Source organism: Oncorhynchus tshawytscha, linkage group LG16 (assembly GCF_018296145.1).
Source record: "Oncorhynchus tshawytscha isolate Ot180627B linkage group LG16, Otsh_v2.0, whole genome shotgun sequence".
NCBI classification, from domain to species: Eukaryota; Metazoa; Chordata; class Actinopteri; order Salmoniformes; family Salmonidae; genus Oncorhynchus; species Oncorhynchus tshawytscha.
Window position 1 is genome coordinate 8,163,272 of NC_056444.1, and position 17,121 is coordinate 8,180,392.

General features: G+C 48.2%; 1 protein-coding gene across 2 annotated transcripts in view; it reads left to right on the forward strand.

The window, feature by feature from the left end:
- LOC112235670 (serine/threonine-protein kinase 17A-like) overlaps positions 1-13,908 on the forward strand; it is a 52,746-nt gene extending 38,838 nt beyond the window's left edge. For both annotated transcript variants that reach the window (XM_042298726.1, XM_042298727.1), the window contains exons 3-7: positions 5,067-5,211; positions 8,380-8,506; positions 8,624-8,672; positions 10,260-10,439; positions 12,183-13,908. In XM_042298726.1, the coding sequence (XP_042154660.1) occupies positions 5,067-5,211; positions 8,380-8,506; positions 8,624-8,672; positions 10,260-10,439; positions 12,183-12,516 (835 nt within the window). In that variant the 3' untranslated portion in view covers positions 12,517-13,908. The remainder of the gene's footprint in view (positions 1-5,066; positions 5,212-8,379; positions 8,507-8,623; positions 8,673-10,259; positions 10,440-12,182) is intronic.
- The last annotated feature ends 3,213 nt before the right edge of the window (positions 13,909-17,121 follow it).

Here is a 17,121-nt window from a genome sequence, read left to right on the forward strand (position 1 = left end):
AGGGGCATGGGGGGGAGGGGACGGAGGGGAGAGGTGAGGGACCGGGAGGGGCATGGGCTACGGGAGGTGAGGGAGAGGGAGGGGCATGGGCTACAGGTGAGGGACCGGGAGAGGGCGGGGAGGACAGGTGAGGGACCGGGAGGGGCATGGGCGGAGGGAGAGGGTGAGGGACCGGGAGGGGCATGGGGGACGGAGGGTGAGGGACCGGGAGTGGGACGGAGGGAGAGGGACGGAGGGTGAGGGACCGGGAGGGTGGCATGGGAGAGGGACGGAGGTGAGGGACGGAGGGGAGGGTGGCATGGGAGGGAGGGGACAGGTGAGGGACGGAGGGAGAGGGCATGGGCTACAGGTGAGGGACCGGGAGGGGCATGGGCTACACGGGGGTGAGGGACCGGGAGGGGCAGGGAGAGGGATGGGGAGGGGGACGGAGGGAGGTGAGGGACGGGGAGGGGCATGGGAGGGACAGGTGAGGGACCGGACGGGCGAGGGGCATGGGCTACACGGAGGGAGAGGGTGAGGGACCGGGAGGGGCATGGGAGACGGTGGGAGGTGAGGGACCGGGAGGGGGGCATGGGCTGAGACAGAGGGGTGAGGGACCGGGTTTTTTGGGGCATGAACAAACCCAGGCATGAGGACAGGTGAGGGACCGGGAGTGGCATGGGAGATGAGGGCATGGGCTACAGGTGAGGGACCGGGAGGGGCATGGGCTACATGTGAGGGGTGAGGGACCAGATGAGGGACCGGGGGGCATGGGCTACAGGTGAGGGACCGGGAGGGGCATGGGCTACAGGTGAGGGACCGGGAGGGGCATGGGCTACAGGTGAGGGACCGGGAGGGGCATGGGCTACAGGTGAGGGACCGGGAGGGGCATGGGCTACAGGTGAGGGACCGGGAGGGGCATGGGCTACAGGTGAGGGACCGGGAGGGGCATGGGCTACAGGTGAGGGACCGGGAGGGGCATGGGCTACAGGTGAGGGACCGGGAGGGGCATGGGCTACAGGTGAGGGACCGGGAGGGGCATGGGCTACAGGTGAGGGACCGGGGGGGCATGGGCTACAGGTGAGGGACCGGGGGTGGCATGGGCTACAGGTGAGGGACCGGGGGCATGGGCTACAGGTGAGGGACCGGGGGGGGCATGGGCTACAGGTGAGGGACCGGGGGAGGCATGGGCTACAGGTGAGGGACCGGGGTGGGCATGGGCTACAGGTGAGGGACCGGGGGGGGCATGGGCTACAGGTGAGGGACCGGGGGGGCATGGGCTACAGGTGAGGGACCGGGGGGGGCATGGGCTACAGGTGACCGGGGGGGATGGGCCAGGTGAGGGGGGGGGGCATGGGCTACAGGTGAGGGACCGGGGGGGGCATGGGCTACAGGTGAGGGACCGGGGGGGGCATGGGCTACAGGTGAGGGACCGGGAGGGGCATGGGGGGGGGGCATGGGCTACAGGTGAGGGACCGGGGGGGCATGGGCTACAGGTGAGGGACCGGGGGGGGCATGGGCTACAGGTGAGGGACCGGGAGGGCATGGGCTACAGGTGAGGGACCGGGAGTGGCATGGGGGGGCATGGGCTACAGGTGAGGGACCGGGGGGGCATGGGCTACAGGTGAGGGACCGGGGGGGCATGGGCTACAGGTGAGGGACCGGGAGGGGCATGGGCTACAGGTGAGGGACCGGGAGGGCATGGGCTACAGATGAGGGACCGGGAGGGGCATGGGCTACAGATGAGGGGCGGCCTGAAAGTATAGAGTGCTAATCATGCAATTACAGTATGAGGTGGAAGTGGGGAGGGAAGTCGAATGGGGGGATTAGCGAGCCAGGGGAAGTGGGGAGGGAAGTCGAATGGGGGGGGATTAGCGAGCCAGGGTCCAAAGTGCGCTTTTCCAAGCAGGATGGCGAGGGCAGGGGCTGGATGAGGGAGTGTGGCCTCATTGGGCTCTCCTCTGGGCCCCAGCTGGGAGTTCATTATCTCTGTAGTGCTCCACGGTGGCACGCGAGGTTCCGGGCCGTGGCTTCCAGCCCAGAGAAAGAGAGGGAGGAGATGGACAATGAGGGAGGGTTAATCTCATCTCCGGACTGGAGCAAGGGGGATAGCCCCTCCCCAGTGAAGCTACACTGAGCTCTTTCTCTCCATCCTCCATTAATAAAGTGGCTAGTTTTTGTGTTGCTAGTTCGAGTGGCGAAACAAAACAGGTTACCAGAAATAGACCAGACGGATCCTGTGTTCAGTTTGGCTGAAATGGGTTGGTGATAAAAGTTGGATCGATCTTTCCCGGCAGTGCATCATTGATTTAATTCATCCATGGCACGGGGAAAGGGGCCAATACAAATATACAGTAGTGCACGAGAGCACATAGCCTTTGACATAAAGTTTTCCAGGCCTTGTCTAACAAGTGGGGTTCCTTTCAGCAGGCAACATAATGAACATGAACGGTTGTAGAAACACAACTCATACCACTGACTGGGAGAAATGTTTCCATCCAGGAGGAAGAGAAGGATGGAGGGATGACTTGTTCTCGAGATTTCTGTGACTTACCCACAGGTCACCTACTGACTGTCACCTAGTCACCTTCTGACTGTCACCTGGTCACCTACTGACTGTCACCTGGTCACCTACTGACTGTCACCTAGTCACCTTCTGACTGTCACCTACTGACTGTCACCTGGTCACCTACTGACTGTCACCTGGTCACCTGACTGTCACAGGTCACCCTGACTGTCACCTGGTCACCTTCTGACTGTCACCAGGTCATCTACTGACTGTCACCTGGTCACCTACTGACTGTCACCTGGTCACCTACTGTCTGTCACCAGGTCATCTACTGACTGTCACCTAGTCACCTTCTGACTGTCACCTGGTCACCTACTGACTGTCACCTAGTCACCTTCTGACTGTCACCTACTGACTGTCACCTGGTCACCTACTGACTGTCACCAGGTCACCTACTGACTGTCACCTACTGACTGTCACCTGGTCACCTACTGACTGTCACCTGGTCACCTACTGACTGTCACCAGGTCACCTACTGACTGTCACCTAGTCACCTTCTGACTGTCACCAGGTCATCTACTGACTGTCACCTGGTCACCTACTGACTGTCACCTGGTCACCTACTGACTGTCACCAGGTCATCTACTGACTGTCACCTAGTCACCTTCTGACTGTCACCTGGTCACCTACTGACTGTCACCTAGTCACCTTCTGACTGTCACCTACTGACTGTCACCTGGTCACCTACTGACTGTCACCAGGTCACCTACTGACTGTCACCAGGTCATCTACTGACTGTCACCTGGTCACCTACTGACTGTCACCTACTGACTGTCACCTGGTCACCTACTGACTGTCACCTGGTCACCTACTGACTGTCACCAGGTCATCTACTGACTGTCACCTGGTCACCTACTGACTGTCACCAGGTCACCTACTGACTGTCACCTACTGACTGTCACCTGGTCACCTACTGACTGTCACCTGGTCACCTACTGACTGTCACCAGGTCACCTACTGACTGTCACCTACTGACTGTCACCCACTGACTGTCACCTGGTCACCTACTGACTGTCACCAGGTCACCTACTGACTGTCACCAGGTCACCTGACTGTCACTGGTCACCTACTGACTGTCACCTGGTCACCTACTGACTGTCACCTGGTCACCTACTGACTGTCACCTGGTCACCTACTGACTGTCACCAGGTCACCTACTGACTGTCACCTACTGACTGTCACCCACTGACTGTCACCTACTGACTGTCACCTGGTCACCTACTGACTGTCACCAGGTCACCTACTGACTGCCACCTAGTCACCTACTGACTGTCACCTACTGACTGCCACCTAGTCACCTACTGACTCTCACCATGTCGCCCACTGACTGTCACCAGGTCACCTACTGACTGCCACCTAGTCACCTACTGACTGCCACCTAGTCACCTACTGACTGTCACGTACTGACTGTCACCTACTGACTGTCACCTAGTCACCTACTGATTGTCACCTAGTCAACTAGTGACTGTCACCTAGTCACCTACTGACTGTCACCTAGTCACCAACTGACTGCCACCTAGTCACCTACTATTTTTGTACCCTTCCCCAGATCTGTGCCTCGACACAATCCTGTCTCGGAGCTCTACGGACAATTCCTTCGACCTCAAGGCTTAGTTTTTGCTCTGACATGTACTGCCAACTGTGGGACCTTATATAGACAGGTGTGTGCCTTTCCAAATCATGTCCAATCAATTGAATTTACCACAGGTGGACTCCAATCAAGTTGTAGAAACATCTCAAGGATGATCAATGGACACAGGATGCACCTGAATTTAATGTAGAGTCTCATAGCAAAGGGTCTTAATACTTATGTAAATAAGGTATTTTTGTTTCTATTTTTAATATATATTTTTTTCTAAAAACCTGTTTTTGCCTTGTCATTATGGGGTATTGTGTGTAGACTGATGAGGAAAACATTTATTTAATCCATTTTAAAATAAAGCTGTAAAGTAACAAAAAGTGAAGGGGTCTGAATACTTTCTGAATGCACTATATATCATACATCATTGTATACCTAAAGCTACAGTCCAGACCTAGTTTAACAGTAATGCTTCCGTCCCTCTCCTTGCCCCATCCTGGGCTCCAACCAGGGAACCTCAGAACACATCAGCAACGGCCTCCCACCAAGCATCGTTACCTATCGCTCCAGAGCAAGGGAAACAAGGTCTCAGAGCGAGTGACGTCACCGATTTAAAACGCTACTAGCGCACACCGGTTACGCTAGCTGTAAGGCAGCATTAACCCTAACCACCAGTCAGGAGAAACAAAGACTCCCACACAACACAGCAAACCACTGGTCAAGGTCCAGACACTATAGACCGAGACAGAGTAGTGAAATGCAAAATGAAAGGTTTGACTGTTTGTACATGTAAGATGTGTGTTTTGTGCTTGAGGTCTATGTGACTTCAATGCAGAGATGTGTTTTGTACTTGAGGTCTTCCAATGCACACCAGCAGATAGCAAGCCTGACAAATCAGACAGGATGAGATCTTTAACCAGTCTGTATGTGTGTCCACAGTGCGGCCGGAGGGGAGATCTTTAACCAGTGTGTAGCGGAGAGGGACGAGGCCTTCAAAGAGGAGGACGTTAAGAGGCTGTTGAGACAGATCCTAGAGGGAGTCTCCTTCCTCCACAGGAACAACGTGGTGCACCTGGACATCAAGGTCAGTCCCCGACCCCTGTTAGACGCTTTACCTTATTTTATTAGGATCCCCATTAGCTGTTACCCCTGTTACCCCATTAGCTGTTACAAAGGCAGCAGCTGCTCTTCCTGGGGTCCAACCTTTCAACGTTCACCAGGTCGCAATTAAAACATTCAGAGGAGGGGGGGGATCGATTTCTTTGTCAAAAGAAATCTGTGTAGCAGAAAAAGCTAGACCTACTAGACCTACTCTCTAATGCTGCTGTCCAGTTAATCCCCACTAGACCTCCTCTCTAATGCTGCTGTACAGTTAATCCCCACTAGACCTACTCTCTAATGCTGCTGTCCAGTTAGTTCCCACTAGACCTACTCTCTAATGCTGCTGTCCAGTTAGTCCCCACTAGACCTCCTCTCTAGTGCTGCTGTACAGTTAATCCCCACTAGACCTCCTCTCTAATGCTGCTGTCCAGTTAGTACCCACTAGACCTCCTCTCTAATGCTGCTGTCCAGTTAGTACCCACTAGACCTCCTCTCTTAATGCTGTCCTGTAGACCAGTTAGTCCTGCTGTCCAGTTAGAGACCTCCTCTCTAATGCTGCTGTCCAGTTAGTTAGTCCCCACTAGACCTCCTCTCTAATGCTGCTGTCCAGTTAGTCCCACTAGACCTCCTCTCTAATTCTGCTGTCCCCAGTTAGTCCCACTAGACCTCTCTAATGCTGCTGTCCAGTTAGTCCCCACGAGACCTCCTCTCTAATGCTGCTGTCCAGTTAGTCCCCACTAGACCTCCTCTCTAATGCTGCTGTACAGTTAAGTCCCCACTAGACCTCCTCTCTAATGCTGCTGTCCAGTTAGTCCCCACTAGACCTCCTCTCTAATGCTGCTGTCAATTCCAGTCCCCACTAGACCTCCTGTCTATACTAGTTAGTTAGACCCCTAATGCTGCTGTGACCTAGACCTCCTCTCTAATGCTGCTGTCCAGTTAGTCCCCACTAGACCTCCTCTCTAATGCTGCTGTCCAGTTAGTCCCCACTAGACCTCCTCTCTAATGCTGCTGTACAGTTAGTCCCCACTAGACCTCCTCTCTAATGCTGCTGTCCAGTTAGTCCCCACTAGACCTCCTCTCTATACTGCTGTCCAGTTAGTCCCCACGAGACCTCCTCTCTAATGCTTCTGTCCAGTTAGTTCCACTAGATCTCCTCTCTAATGCTGCTGTCCAGTTAGTCCCACTAGACCTCCTCTCTAATGCTGCTGTACAGTTAGTTCCCACTAGACCTACTCTCTAATGCTGCTGTCCAGTTAATCCCCACTAGACCTCCTCTCTAATGCTGCTGTCCAGTTAGTCCCCACTAGACCTCCTCTCTATACTGCTGTCCAGTTAGTCCCCACTAGACCTCCTCTCTAATGCTGCTGTCCAGTTAGTCCCCACTAGACCTCCTCTCTAATGCTGCTGTCCAGTTAGTCCCCACTAGACCTCCTCTCTAATGCTGCTGTCAATTCAGTCCCCACTAGACCTCCTGTCTAATACTGCCATCCAGTTAGTCCCCACTAGACCTCCTCTCTAATGCTGCTGTCCAGTTAGTCCCCACTAGACCTCCTCTCTAATGCTGCTGTACAGTTAGTCCCCACTAGACCTCCTCTCTAATGCTGCTGTAGTTAGTCCCCACTAGACCTCCTCTCTAATGCTGCTGTCCAGTTAGTCCCCACTAAACCTCCTCTCTAATGCTTCTGTCCAGTTAGTCCCCACTAGACCTCCTCTCTAATGCTGCTGTCCAGTTAGTCCCCACTAGACCTCCTCTCTAATGCTGCTGTACAGTTAGTCCCCACTAGACCTCCTCTCTAATGCTGCTGTCCAGTTAGTCCCCACTAGACCTCCTCTCTATACTGCTGTCCAGTTAGTCCCCACTAGACCTCCTCTCTAATGCTGCTGTCCAGTTAGTCCCCACTAGACCTCCTCTCTAATGCTGCTGTCCAGTTAGTCCCCACTAGACCTCCTCTCTAATGCTGCTGTCCAGTTAGTCCCCACTAGACCTCCTCTCTAATGCTGCTGTCCAGTTAGTCCCCACGAGACCTCCTCTCTATACTGCTGTCCAGTTAGTCCCCACTAGACCTCCTCTCTATGCTGCTGTCCAGTTAGTCCCCACTAGACCTCCTCTCTTTACTGCTGTCCAGTTAGTCCCCACTAGACCTACTCTCTAATGCTGCTGTCCAGTTAGTTCCCACTAGACCTACTCTCTAATGCTGCTGTCCAGTTAGTTCCCACTTGACCTACTCTCTAATGCTGCTGTCCAGTTAGTCCCCACTAGACCTCCTCTCTAATGCTGCTGTCCAGTTAGTCCCCACTAGACCTCCTCTCTAATGCTGCTGTCAATTCAGTCCCCACTAGACCTCCTGTCTATACTGCCATCGAGTTAGTCCCCACTAGACCTCCTCTCTAATGCTGCTGTCCAGTTAGTCCCCACTAGACCTCCTCTCTAATGCTGCTGTACAGTTAGTCCCCACTAGACCTCCTCTCTAATGCTAATGCTGTGTTAGTTAGTCCCCACTAGACCTCCTCTCTAATGCTGCTGTCCAGTTAGTCCCCACTAAACCTCCTCTCTAATGCTTCTGTCCAGTTAGTCCCCACTAGACCCTACTCTCTAATGCTGCTGTCCAGTTAGTCCCCACTAGACCTCCTCTCTAATGCTGCTGTCCAGTTAGTCCCCTGTCCTTAGTAGAGACCTCCTCTCTATACTGCTGTCCAGTTAGTCCCCACTAGACCTCCTCTCTATGCTGCTGTCCAGTTAGTCCCCACTAGACCTCCTCTCTAATGCTGCTGTCAATTCAGTCCCCACTAGACCTCCTGTCTATACTGCCATCGAGTTAGTCCCCACTAGACCTCCTCTCTAATGCTGCTGTAGTTAGTCCCCACTAGACCTCCTCTCTAATGCTGCTGTAGTTAGTCCCCACTAGACCTCCTCTCTAATGCTGCTGTACGGTTAGTCCCCACTAGACCTCCTCTCTAATGCTGCTGTCCAGTTAGTCCCCACTAAACCTCCTCTCTAATGCTTCTGTCCAGTTAGTCCCCACTAGACCTACTCTCTAATGCTGCTGTCCAGTTAGTCCCCACTAGACCTCCTCTCTAATGCTGCTGTACAGTTAGTCCCCACTAGACCTCCTCTCTAATGCTGGTGTCACGCTGCTCTTCTCTCCAGCCCCAGAACATTCTGTTGACCTGCGATGGTCCTCTGGGGGACATCAAGATTGTGGACTTTGGTCTGTCCAGGATGGTGAGCAGCAGTCAGGAGCTCAGAGAGATCATGGGGACCCCGGAGTATGTGGGTGAGTAGAGCAGCGAACACACAACCCCTGACCTGACCGGCGGCCATGTTGTTATGACCATCATGGTCACTCCAAGTCTTCAGAGTGATAGTTAAAAAGTCATTTTTTCTTTTGCAGCTCCAGAAATCCTTAATTACGAACCAATTAGCACAGCAACAGACATGTGGTAAGTGACCTTTCACAGTATCTTAGTGCAGTTGTTCTTAAACCTCTCCTCGGGACCCCCAGACATTCCAGGTACTTTATATATTCCGGAGCTAGCACACCTGATTCAACGGGTCAACTTGACTAGATCAAACAGGCGAGCTAGTTCAAAGCTACATCAAAATTGTGAAACGTTGAAAAGAGGTTTGAGAACCATTGTCTTTGTTCAACAGTATGTGGTATGGCTTGTGATTGATTGTTTTATCCAATAGCTTCTTTGAGACAGAGAGAGATACAATGTAATACTTCACGTGTAAGAAAACAGATCCATTCCCTAGATGGGCTTTTAAAATCATGAGTTTATCTTAGAGAAAAAATATTCAGCTCATTTCTAGTGGCTGTATATACACTATATATACAAAAGTATGTGGACAACGCTACAAATTTGTGGATTTGGCTATTATAGCCACACAAGTTCTCTCTCTCTGGAGTAGAGGTCAACCGATTAATAAGGGCCGATTTCAAGTTTTCATAACAATCGATAATCTGCATTTTTTGGACACCGATCATGGCCGATTACATTGCACTCCACGAGGAGACTGCGTGGCAGGCTGACTACCTGTTATGCGAGTGCAGCAAGGAGCCAAGGTAATATGCTAGCTAGCATTTAAACGTACCTTATAAAAAACTATCTTAACATAATCACTAGTTAACTACACATGGTTGATGATATTACTAGTTTATCTAGCTCGTCCTGCGTTGTATATAATCGATGCGGTGTCTGTTAATTTATCATTGAATCATAGCCTACTTCGCCTAACGGGGGATGATTTAACAAAAGCACATTCGCGGAAAAAAAGCACCACTCGCCAAACGGTTATTTAACAAGCGCATTCGCACAGTCCTTGAAGGTTAGGATTTTATTTTTTTAATTTTACATAATTATGACATAACATTGAAGGTTGTGCAATGCAACAGGAATATTTAGACTTATGGATGCCACCCGTTAGATAAAATACGGAACGGTTCCGTTTTTTCACTGAAAGAATAAACGTTTTGTTTTCGAAATGATAGTTCACGGATTTTACCATGTTATTAATGACCTACGGCTCGTATTTCTGTGTGTTGTTATGTTATAATTAAGTCTATGATTTGATATTTGATAGAGCAGTCTGACTGAGCGGTGGTAGGCAGCAGTAGGCTCGTAAGCATTCATTCAAACAGCACTTTGGTGCATTTGCCAGAAGCTCTTTATGATAGGCTTGAAGCTGTTTATGACTTCAAGCCTATCAACTCTCCGAGGCAGGTGTAACCGATGTGAAATGGCTAGCTAGTTAGCGGTGTGCGTGTTAATAGCGTTTCAGTCGGTGACGTAACTCGCTCTGAGACCTTGATATAGTTGTCTAGGGCCGTGGCTTTTGTGGAGCAATGGATTAAGCTTTTCCAGAAGAGTGGAGACTGTTATAGCAGCAAAGGGGAGGACCAACTCCATATTAATGCCCATGATTCTGGAATGAGATGTTGTACGAGCATTGGGCTGTCCATATACTTTTGGTCATGTAGTGTATATATATCTGTCTAACTGTTTGCAACTGTATGTATCTGCCAGGAGTATTGGGGTGCTGACCTACGTGATGCTGACAGGTACCTCTCCCTTCCTGGGGGAGGACAAGCAGGAGACCTTCCTCAACATCTCCCAGATCAACGTCAGTTACCAGGAGGACGAGCTGGAGCATGTAGACCAGGCCGCCATCGCCTTCATCAAGCTCCTGCTCGTCAAAGAACCCCAGTGAGTAATGTGGTCATTGGGGGGGTGGAGGGGGGTTCTAAGCTGACATATGGAATTGTTTTAGGAAGGTCATACAATGGATCATTTAGCTATTTGATTTAGAATTCAGAATTGTAGGTATAAAAAAAATCTATATTTAACAAGTATTTGATAAAATATTGAATTTGGCACTTTCTACTGTAACCCAGAGAAACGCATTGAATAGCACATTCATAAATGCAAAAAAATGCAGTCAAAAAAATGTCATAAGGAATAAGGTTTTGAAGTGTCTGTCCTATATCTAAGAGATACACATTCAACCCCTTATTTTTGTTGGCACAAAATTACCTCCATACTGCCATTCATGTGTACCTTTTAGACGAGTCGTAAAGCAAAACAAAGAACAGTCTTGAAGGAGTTCCCACATATGCTTTGTTGGCTGCTATTCCTTCACTCTGCGGTCCAACTTATCCCAAACCATCTCAATTGAGCTACGGTCGGGTGATTGGCCAGGTCATCTGATGCAGCACTCCATCACTCTCCTTCTTGGTCAAATAGCCCTTACACAGCCTGGAGGTGAGTTTGGTCATTGTACTGTTGAAAAACAAATGATAGTCCCACTAAGCCCAAAACAGATGGGATGGTGTATCACTGTTGTAGCTATGCTGGTTAAGTGTGCCTTGAATTCTAAAGAAATCACTGACAGTGTCACCAGCAAAGCACCATCACACCTCCTCCTCCATGCTTCATGGTGAGAACAACACATGCGGAGAGCATCCGTTCATTTAATATGCGTCTCACAAAGACATGGCGGTTGTAACCAAAAATCTCAAATTTGGACTCATCAGACCAAAGGACAGATTTCCACCAGTCTTCTTCTTGTTGGTGTCCTTTGGAGTGGTTTCTTTGAACAAATTCAATCATGAAGGCCTGATTCACGCAGTCTCCTCTGAACAGTTGATGTTGAGATGTCGGAAATTGAACTCCATTAAGCATTTATTTGGGCTGCAATCTGAGGTGCAGTTAATTGCCGATATCTGAGGCTGGTCACTCGAATGAACTTATCCTCTGCAGCAGAGGTAACTCTGGGTCTTCCTTTCCATAGCGCTTGATGGTTTTTGAGACTGCACTTGAAGAAACGTTCAAGTCCTTGAAATGTTCCGGATTGACTGACCTTCATGTCTTAAAGTAATGACAGACTGTAATTTCTCTTTGCGAGCGGTTGTTGACATAATGTGGACTAGGTATTTTACCAAATAGGGCTATATTCTGTATACCATTCGTACCTTATAACAACACAACTGATTGGCCCAAACGCATTAAGGAAAGAAATTCCACAGATTAACTTTTAACAAGGCACACCTGTTCATTGAAATGCATTCCAGGTGACTACCTCATGAAGGTGGTTGAGAGAATGCCAAGAGTGTGCAAAGCTGAAATCAAGGCGAAGGGTGGCTACTTTGAATAATCTCAAATATAAAATATATTTGATTTGATTTGTTAAACACTTTTTGGTTACTACATGATTCCATATTTGTTATTTCATAGTTTTGATGTCTTCACTATTATTCTACAATGTACACCTCCAGACCACAAACATCTATTCTATAGACAGTAGGATAGGCCCCTTGGGGAATCAAATCCACATAATTTGTATTGAAAGTGCCATACTCGGTCAAACCAACCAAGCCAGTGGAGAAGGTGAATATGGGGGTAAAGGTTTCCAATGATTCCCTGGCCTCACACAGTCCTTTCTCCCAACAGGAACCGTGCCACGGCAGAAGAGTGCTTGCAGCACCAGTGGCTCCAGCCAAAAGAGAAAAGGGAAGCCGAGGCGACAGTAGAGGTGAAAGAGACTATAAGCCCCACCAAGTGCACCTCTGATCCAACCAGCCCCGAGAGCCCCATCAGGGGGGATGAGGAGGAAGGCCCCGAAACTGAGGAGCTGATCGTGATGGCGGCCTACACACTGGGCCAGTGCCGCCAGTCAACAGACAAGGAGGTCATGACCCCCGACCAGAAGGCCATCTCCAAACGCTTCAAGTTCGAGGAGCCCTTCAGCGCCCTCCAAGAGGTTCCTGGAGAATTCATCTACTGAAGGACTCACACACACACATCTCATCCTCTACACTAGGTGGTCCTGGAGAGCTAGTGGTGGTGTTGGGTCTCCCTTCTGCCCTTCACTGACACACCAGATAATTCAGATCGTCACGGCCCTGATTAGTTGCTTAGTAGAATCAGGTGCATTAGTGATGGGTTGGAGCCAAAGCCTGCACCAACCAGTAGCTCGCAAAGAACCTGGGTGGAAAAACTCCTGCTCTTACATCTAGGGAAAAGCAGTTAAAAACATTGCACTTACAAACCACAAGAAACATCTCACACTTTTCTAACCCACCTCACGGTCTGAATTCTTAAACCAAACAGTTTTTTTGTCCCTTTTTCATATACATCCTGACGTTTCTCTAGACTAAGCCTTGTTGTGACGTAACTCCAGACTGAGCCTTCTGTGACGTTATTCCAGACTAAGCCTTGTTGTGACGTTACTCCAGACTAAGCCTTGTTGTGACGTTACTCCAGACTAAGCCTTGTTGTGACGTTATTCCAGACTGAGCCTTGTTGTAATATTACTCCAGACTAAGCCTTGTTGTGACATTACTCCAGACTAAGGCCTGTTGTGGCGTTACTCCAGACTGAGCCTTCTGTGACGTTATTCCAGACTAAGCCTTGTTGTAATGTTACTCCAGACTAAGCCTTGTTGTGAAGTTATTCCAGACTAATCCTTGTTGTGACGTTTCTCCAGACTAAGCCTTGTTGTGACGTTACTCCAGACTAAGCCTTGTTGTGACGTTACTCCAAACTAAGCCTTGTTGTGACGTTTCTCCAAACTAAGCCTTGTTGTGACGTTTCTCCAGACTAAGCCTTGTTGTGACGTTTCTCCAGACTAAGCCTTGTTGTGACGTTTCTCCAGACTAAGCCTTGTTGTGACGTTTCTCCAGACTAAGCCTTGTTGTGACGTTTCTCCAGACTAAGCCTTGTTGTGACGTTTCTCCAGACTAAGCCTTGTTGTGATGCTTTATTTTCTTTTTTCTTTGGTGCCTTGCTGGGAGAATTAGAGATGGAATTGCATCTTTTTTGTCCATGTTTTGTCTGCCTTGTATTTTCTTTATGTTTAAGGTTATAGATATCTACTGTACGGTGAAAGGGGGGGTTAATTATATATATATATAAAAACATTATGTTGATTTAAGAGTACGTCTCGAAATAATTCTGTTGAAAAAGCCATTGCACACGTTTGACCCAGAACTGAAAACATCCCATGCATCTCAAATATGCATCTCAAATATGCATCTCAAATAATTGACACTTGTATATGCAGAGAGCGCTTGGTTTTCTTTCCTAATTCCCAAATAATAGGCATAGTCTCCATCAAACAAGAAGCTTCTTATTATGGGATGTTCTACTGTAAATAAAGATATATCTCTTAAACCTTTTTCTGAGTACCATTTGTTGTTTTTTATACTGAACTATGGCCTAGAATGAATATGTATTTATTTCAGAGGAGATGATGCATGGACACACTGGCAGCTGTGCTCGCTGGGTGCCTGCTCCCCTGGGTGCCCCGCTCCCCTGGGTGTCTGCTCCCCTGAGTTTCCCCACTCCCCTGGGTGTCTGCTCCCCTGGGTGTCTGCTCCCCTGGGTGTCTGCTCCCCTGGGTGCCCTGCTCCCCTGGGTGCCCTGCTCCCCTGGGTGCCCTGCTCCCCTGGGTGCCCTGCTCCCCTGGGTGTCTGTTCCCCTGGTTGTCTGCTCCCCTGGGTCCCCGCTCCCCTGGGTGCCCTGCTCCCCTGGGTGAGGTGAAGCAAAGCACCAGTGATGCCCCATTAGCCATTCATATACAGCTGTTAGTTAAGAAGACTACTCTAGCCTTGCAGGTCCTCTCCTCCTCTGTCTCCTTGTCCATCTCTCACCCTCCACTTCTGATGTTAAGGCTTCTTTTAATAACACCCAATGATCTTTAGGAAGAAGTTATTGAGTCAGCAATTTAGATTTAAAACATTTTCCAGTAGTCCATTGAGTAAGTCATGTCTTTGGTGCACCTAAAAGAACACACAGAATTGTGACATCCTTTACAATATATGGGTCTGGGTAGAGAATTATAAATTATATTTGTCAGGAACACAATAAGGATGTGGTCTACACATTGTTTTCTCCCAAATGACCACTAGATGGCAATGTTGGCTCTATTCTGGGACCTACACTTGAGTCATTAACGTTCCTTAAAAGTGCATCCGTTCTTCCTCCCGTCCTTGACGTAATCACTGATTAGACGTGATCTAACAGGTGAGTGCAAGGCCTCCATCACATAGCTTTCACCTGTCAGGGTCATTTCTTATCAGTGATTACTTCAAGGAAGGTTGTAAATAAATCGTGCTTGTTTGACACAATTATAAACCTTGATGATTCATACATACCTGTTTCTATATTCACTCCAACTTGAAGTAGCCAGTTTGGGAGAGGTGAGGACAGCTATGGAACAGGGCTTTGTGGTAAGTGCAATGGAAGAATATATCAATATTTTATGAGTCATCTTATTTTGTCTGGCAGTAGTGTGGTATGTCATCTTAAAAGATACATTTATTATATGTACAGTGGGGCAAAAAAGTATTTAGTCAGCCACCAATTGTGCAAGTTCTCCCACTTAAAAAGATGAGAGAGGCCTGTAATTTTCATCATAGGTACACTTCAACTATGATGGACAAAATGAGAAAAAAAATCCAGAAAATCACATTGTAGGATTTTTAATGAATTTATTTGCACATTATAGTAGAAAATAAGTATTTGGTCAATAACAAAAGTTTATCTCAATACTTTGTTTTTTACCCTTTGTTGGCAATGACAGAGGTCAAACGTTTTCTGTAAGTCTTCACAAGATTTTCACACACTGTTGCTGGTATTTTTGCCCATTCTTCCATGCAGATTCTCCTCTAGAGCAGTGATGTTTTGGGGCTGTTGCTGGGCAACACAGACTTTCAACTCCCTCCAAAGATTTTCTATGGGGTTGAGATCTGGAGACTGGCAAGGCCACTCCAGGACCTTGAAATGCTTCTTACAAAGCCACTCCTTCGTTGCCCGGGCGGTGTAGAAATCTTGCTTGTTTGTAGGTGACCAAATACTTATTTTCCACCATAATTTGCAAATAAAATCATTAAAAATCCTACAATGTGAATTTCTGGATTTTTTTCCCATCATTTTGTCTGTCATAGTTGAAGTGTACCTATGATGAAAATTACAGGTCTCTCATATTTTTAAGTGGGAGAACTTGCACAATTGGTGGCTGACTAAATACTTTTTTGCCCCACTGTACATTTGGTTGACATATCCAAAGGGACCCATTAAGACAAACCTTAAAATCAGATAAATATTGCAATTGATTTCCTGCTTTGGCGTTTAATTTACAATCTGAAATATGTAGATCTTATCTAAATTCACCCATTTGTTGAGCATTTTAGGAAATGAATTGTTTCAGGCGTCCTGACTAATTGAAAAGATTTGAAATACACAAATAGGTAACGTTGAATCATGTTGTTTTTTGTGTTTTTATAAACATGAGCTGGCGCACACCCAGAATGACGGTTTGTGAGGTGCTGACTAACAGCGAATAAACTATCAAAAATAAAGCCACACACTCCATGTATAAACTCCTAGCAATTTATTGGGTATTTACCAACGCTTTGGGCATCACTGTGACAGCTTCCTCCGACCCTGTGGAAGTCACAGTGATGCCCAAAGCATTGGTAAATACCCATTCAATTGCTGGGAGTTTATACATGGAGTGTGTGTGACTATAGTTTTAATATTTCAGTCGGGCGGTGCTGACTTAATTTAACCCACTCGTTTTTAACAATGCCTGGTGGCGGTACTTAGGCCTAACAAGCCAATTTGTATCAAGGATACTTCTCAACTGTGAAGACAAGGAAAGATGCCATTAGCCTGCAGTGTAGGGTTACTGTGTATTGTTTCGAAATGCGTACCATCTTTTAATGTTCAATTCAAGAATCAGTTAAGTAAGTCTTTGTTGGAATTCAGTCTGGATTTTTTTCCCCCTCATCACTACAGAGGAGTCTTTGTTATTGATGAAATGAATAAGCATCTCCCCAGTCCCATTAAAACTAACATACCGAGAGAACTGGAGAGGGGAAATGCATATAGATACACCTCTCAGAACGCTGTCATAAATGAAGCATGGTACCAATTACAGGCTGAACATGGAACTCCAGAATAATGAATTGTTGTGACAGACTGTTTGACAAGGGGACATTTGTCATCTGCCCCCCCCACCCCTCCCGACAGCTATAGTTTATATTAGAATACTCGCACAGTCATATTAACTCCCCCGACAGCTATAGTCTACATTAAAAGACACCCACCTTCATATTTACTGTGTCTCTGGCAAACCATTCCAGTTTATTTTGAGTAACCGATGCATGTTGATAGGAGGAATTGCAGGGCCGTCAAGTCTTTCATATTCAGGGAAAGGGGTTGGGTGCTACATTCTGTCACTGATGTGGAAACCTATGGAAGAAAGCCTATTTGTAGCAGAGGTAGTTCACTGAGCTTGAACCTTTACTTTAGCTCTCCAAACCAATCCCTTGCTTTAGCTCAGTTGGCTAACACTGTCTTGTGTTGCAGACAGCCTCGGGTTCTA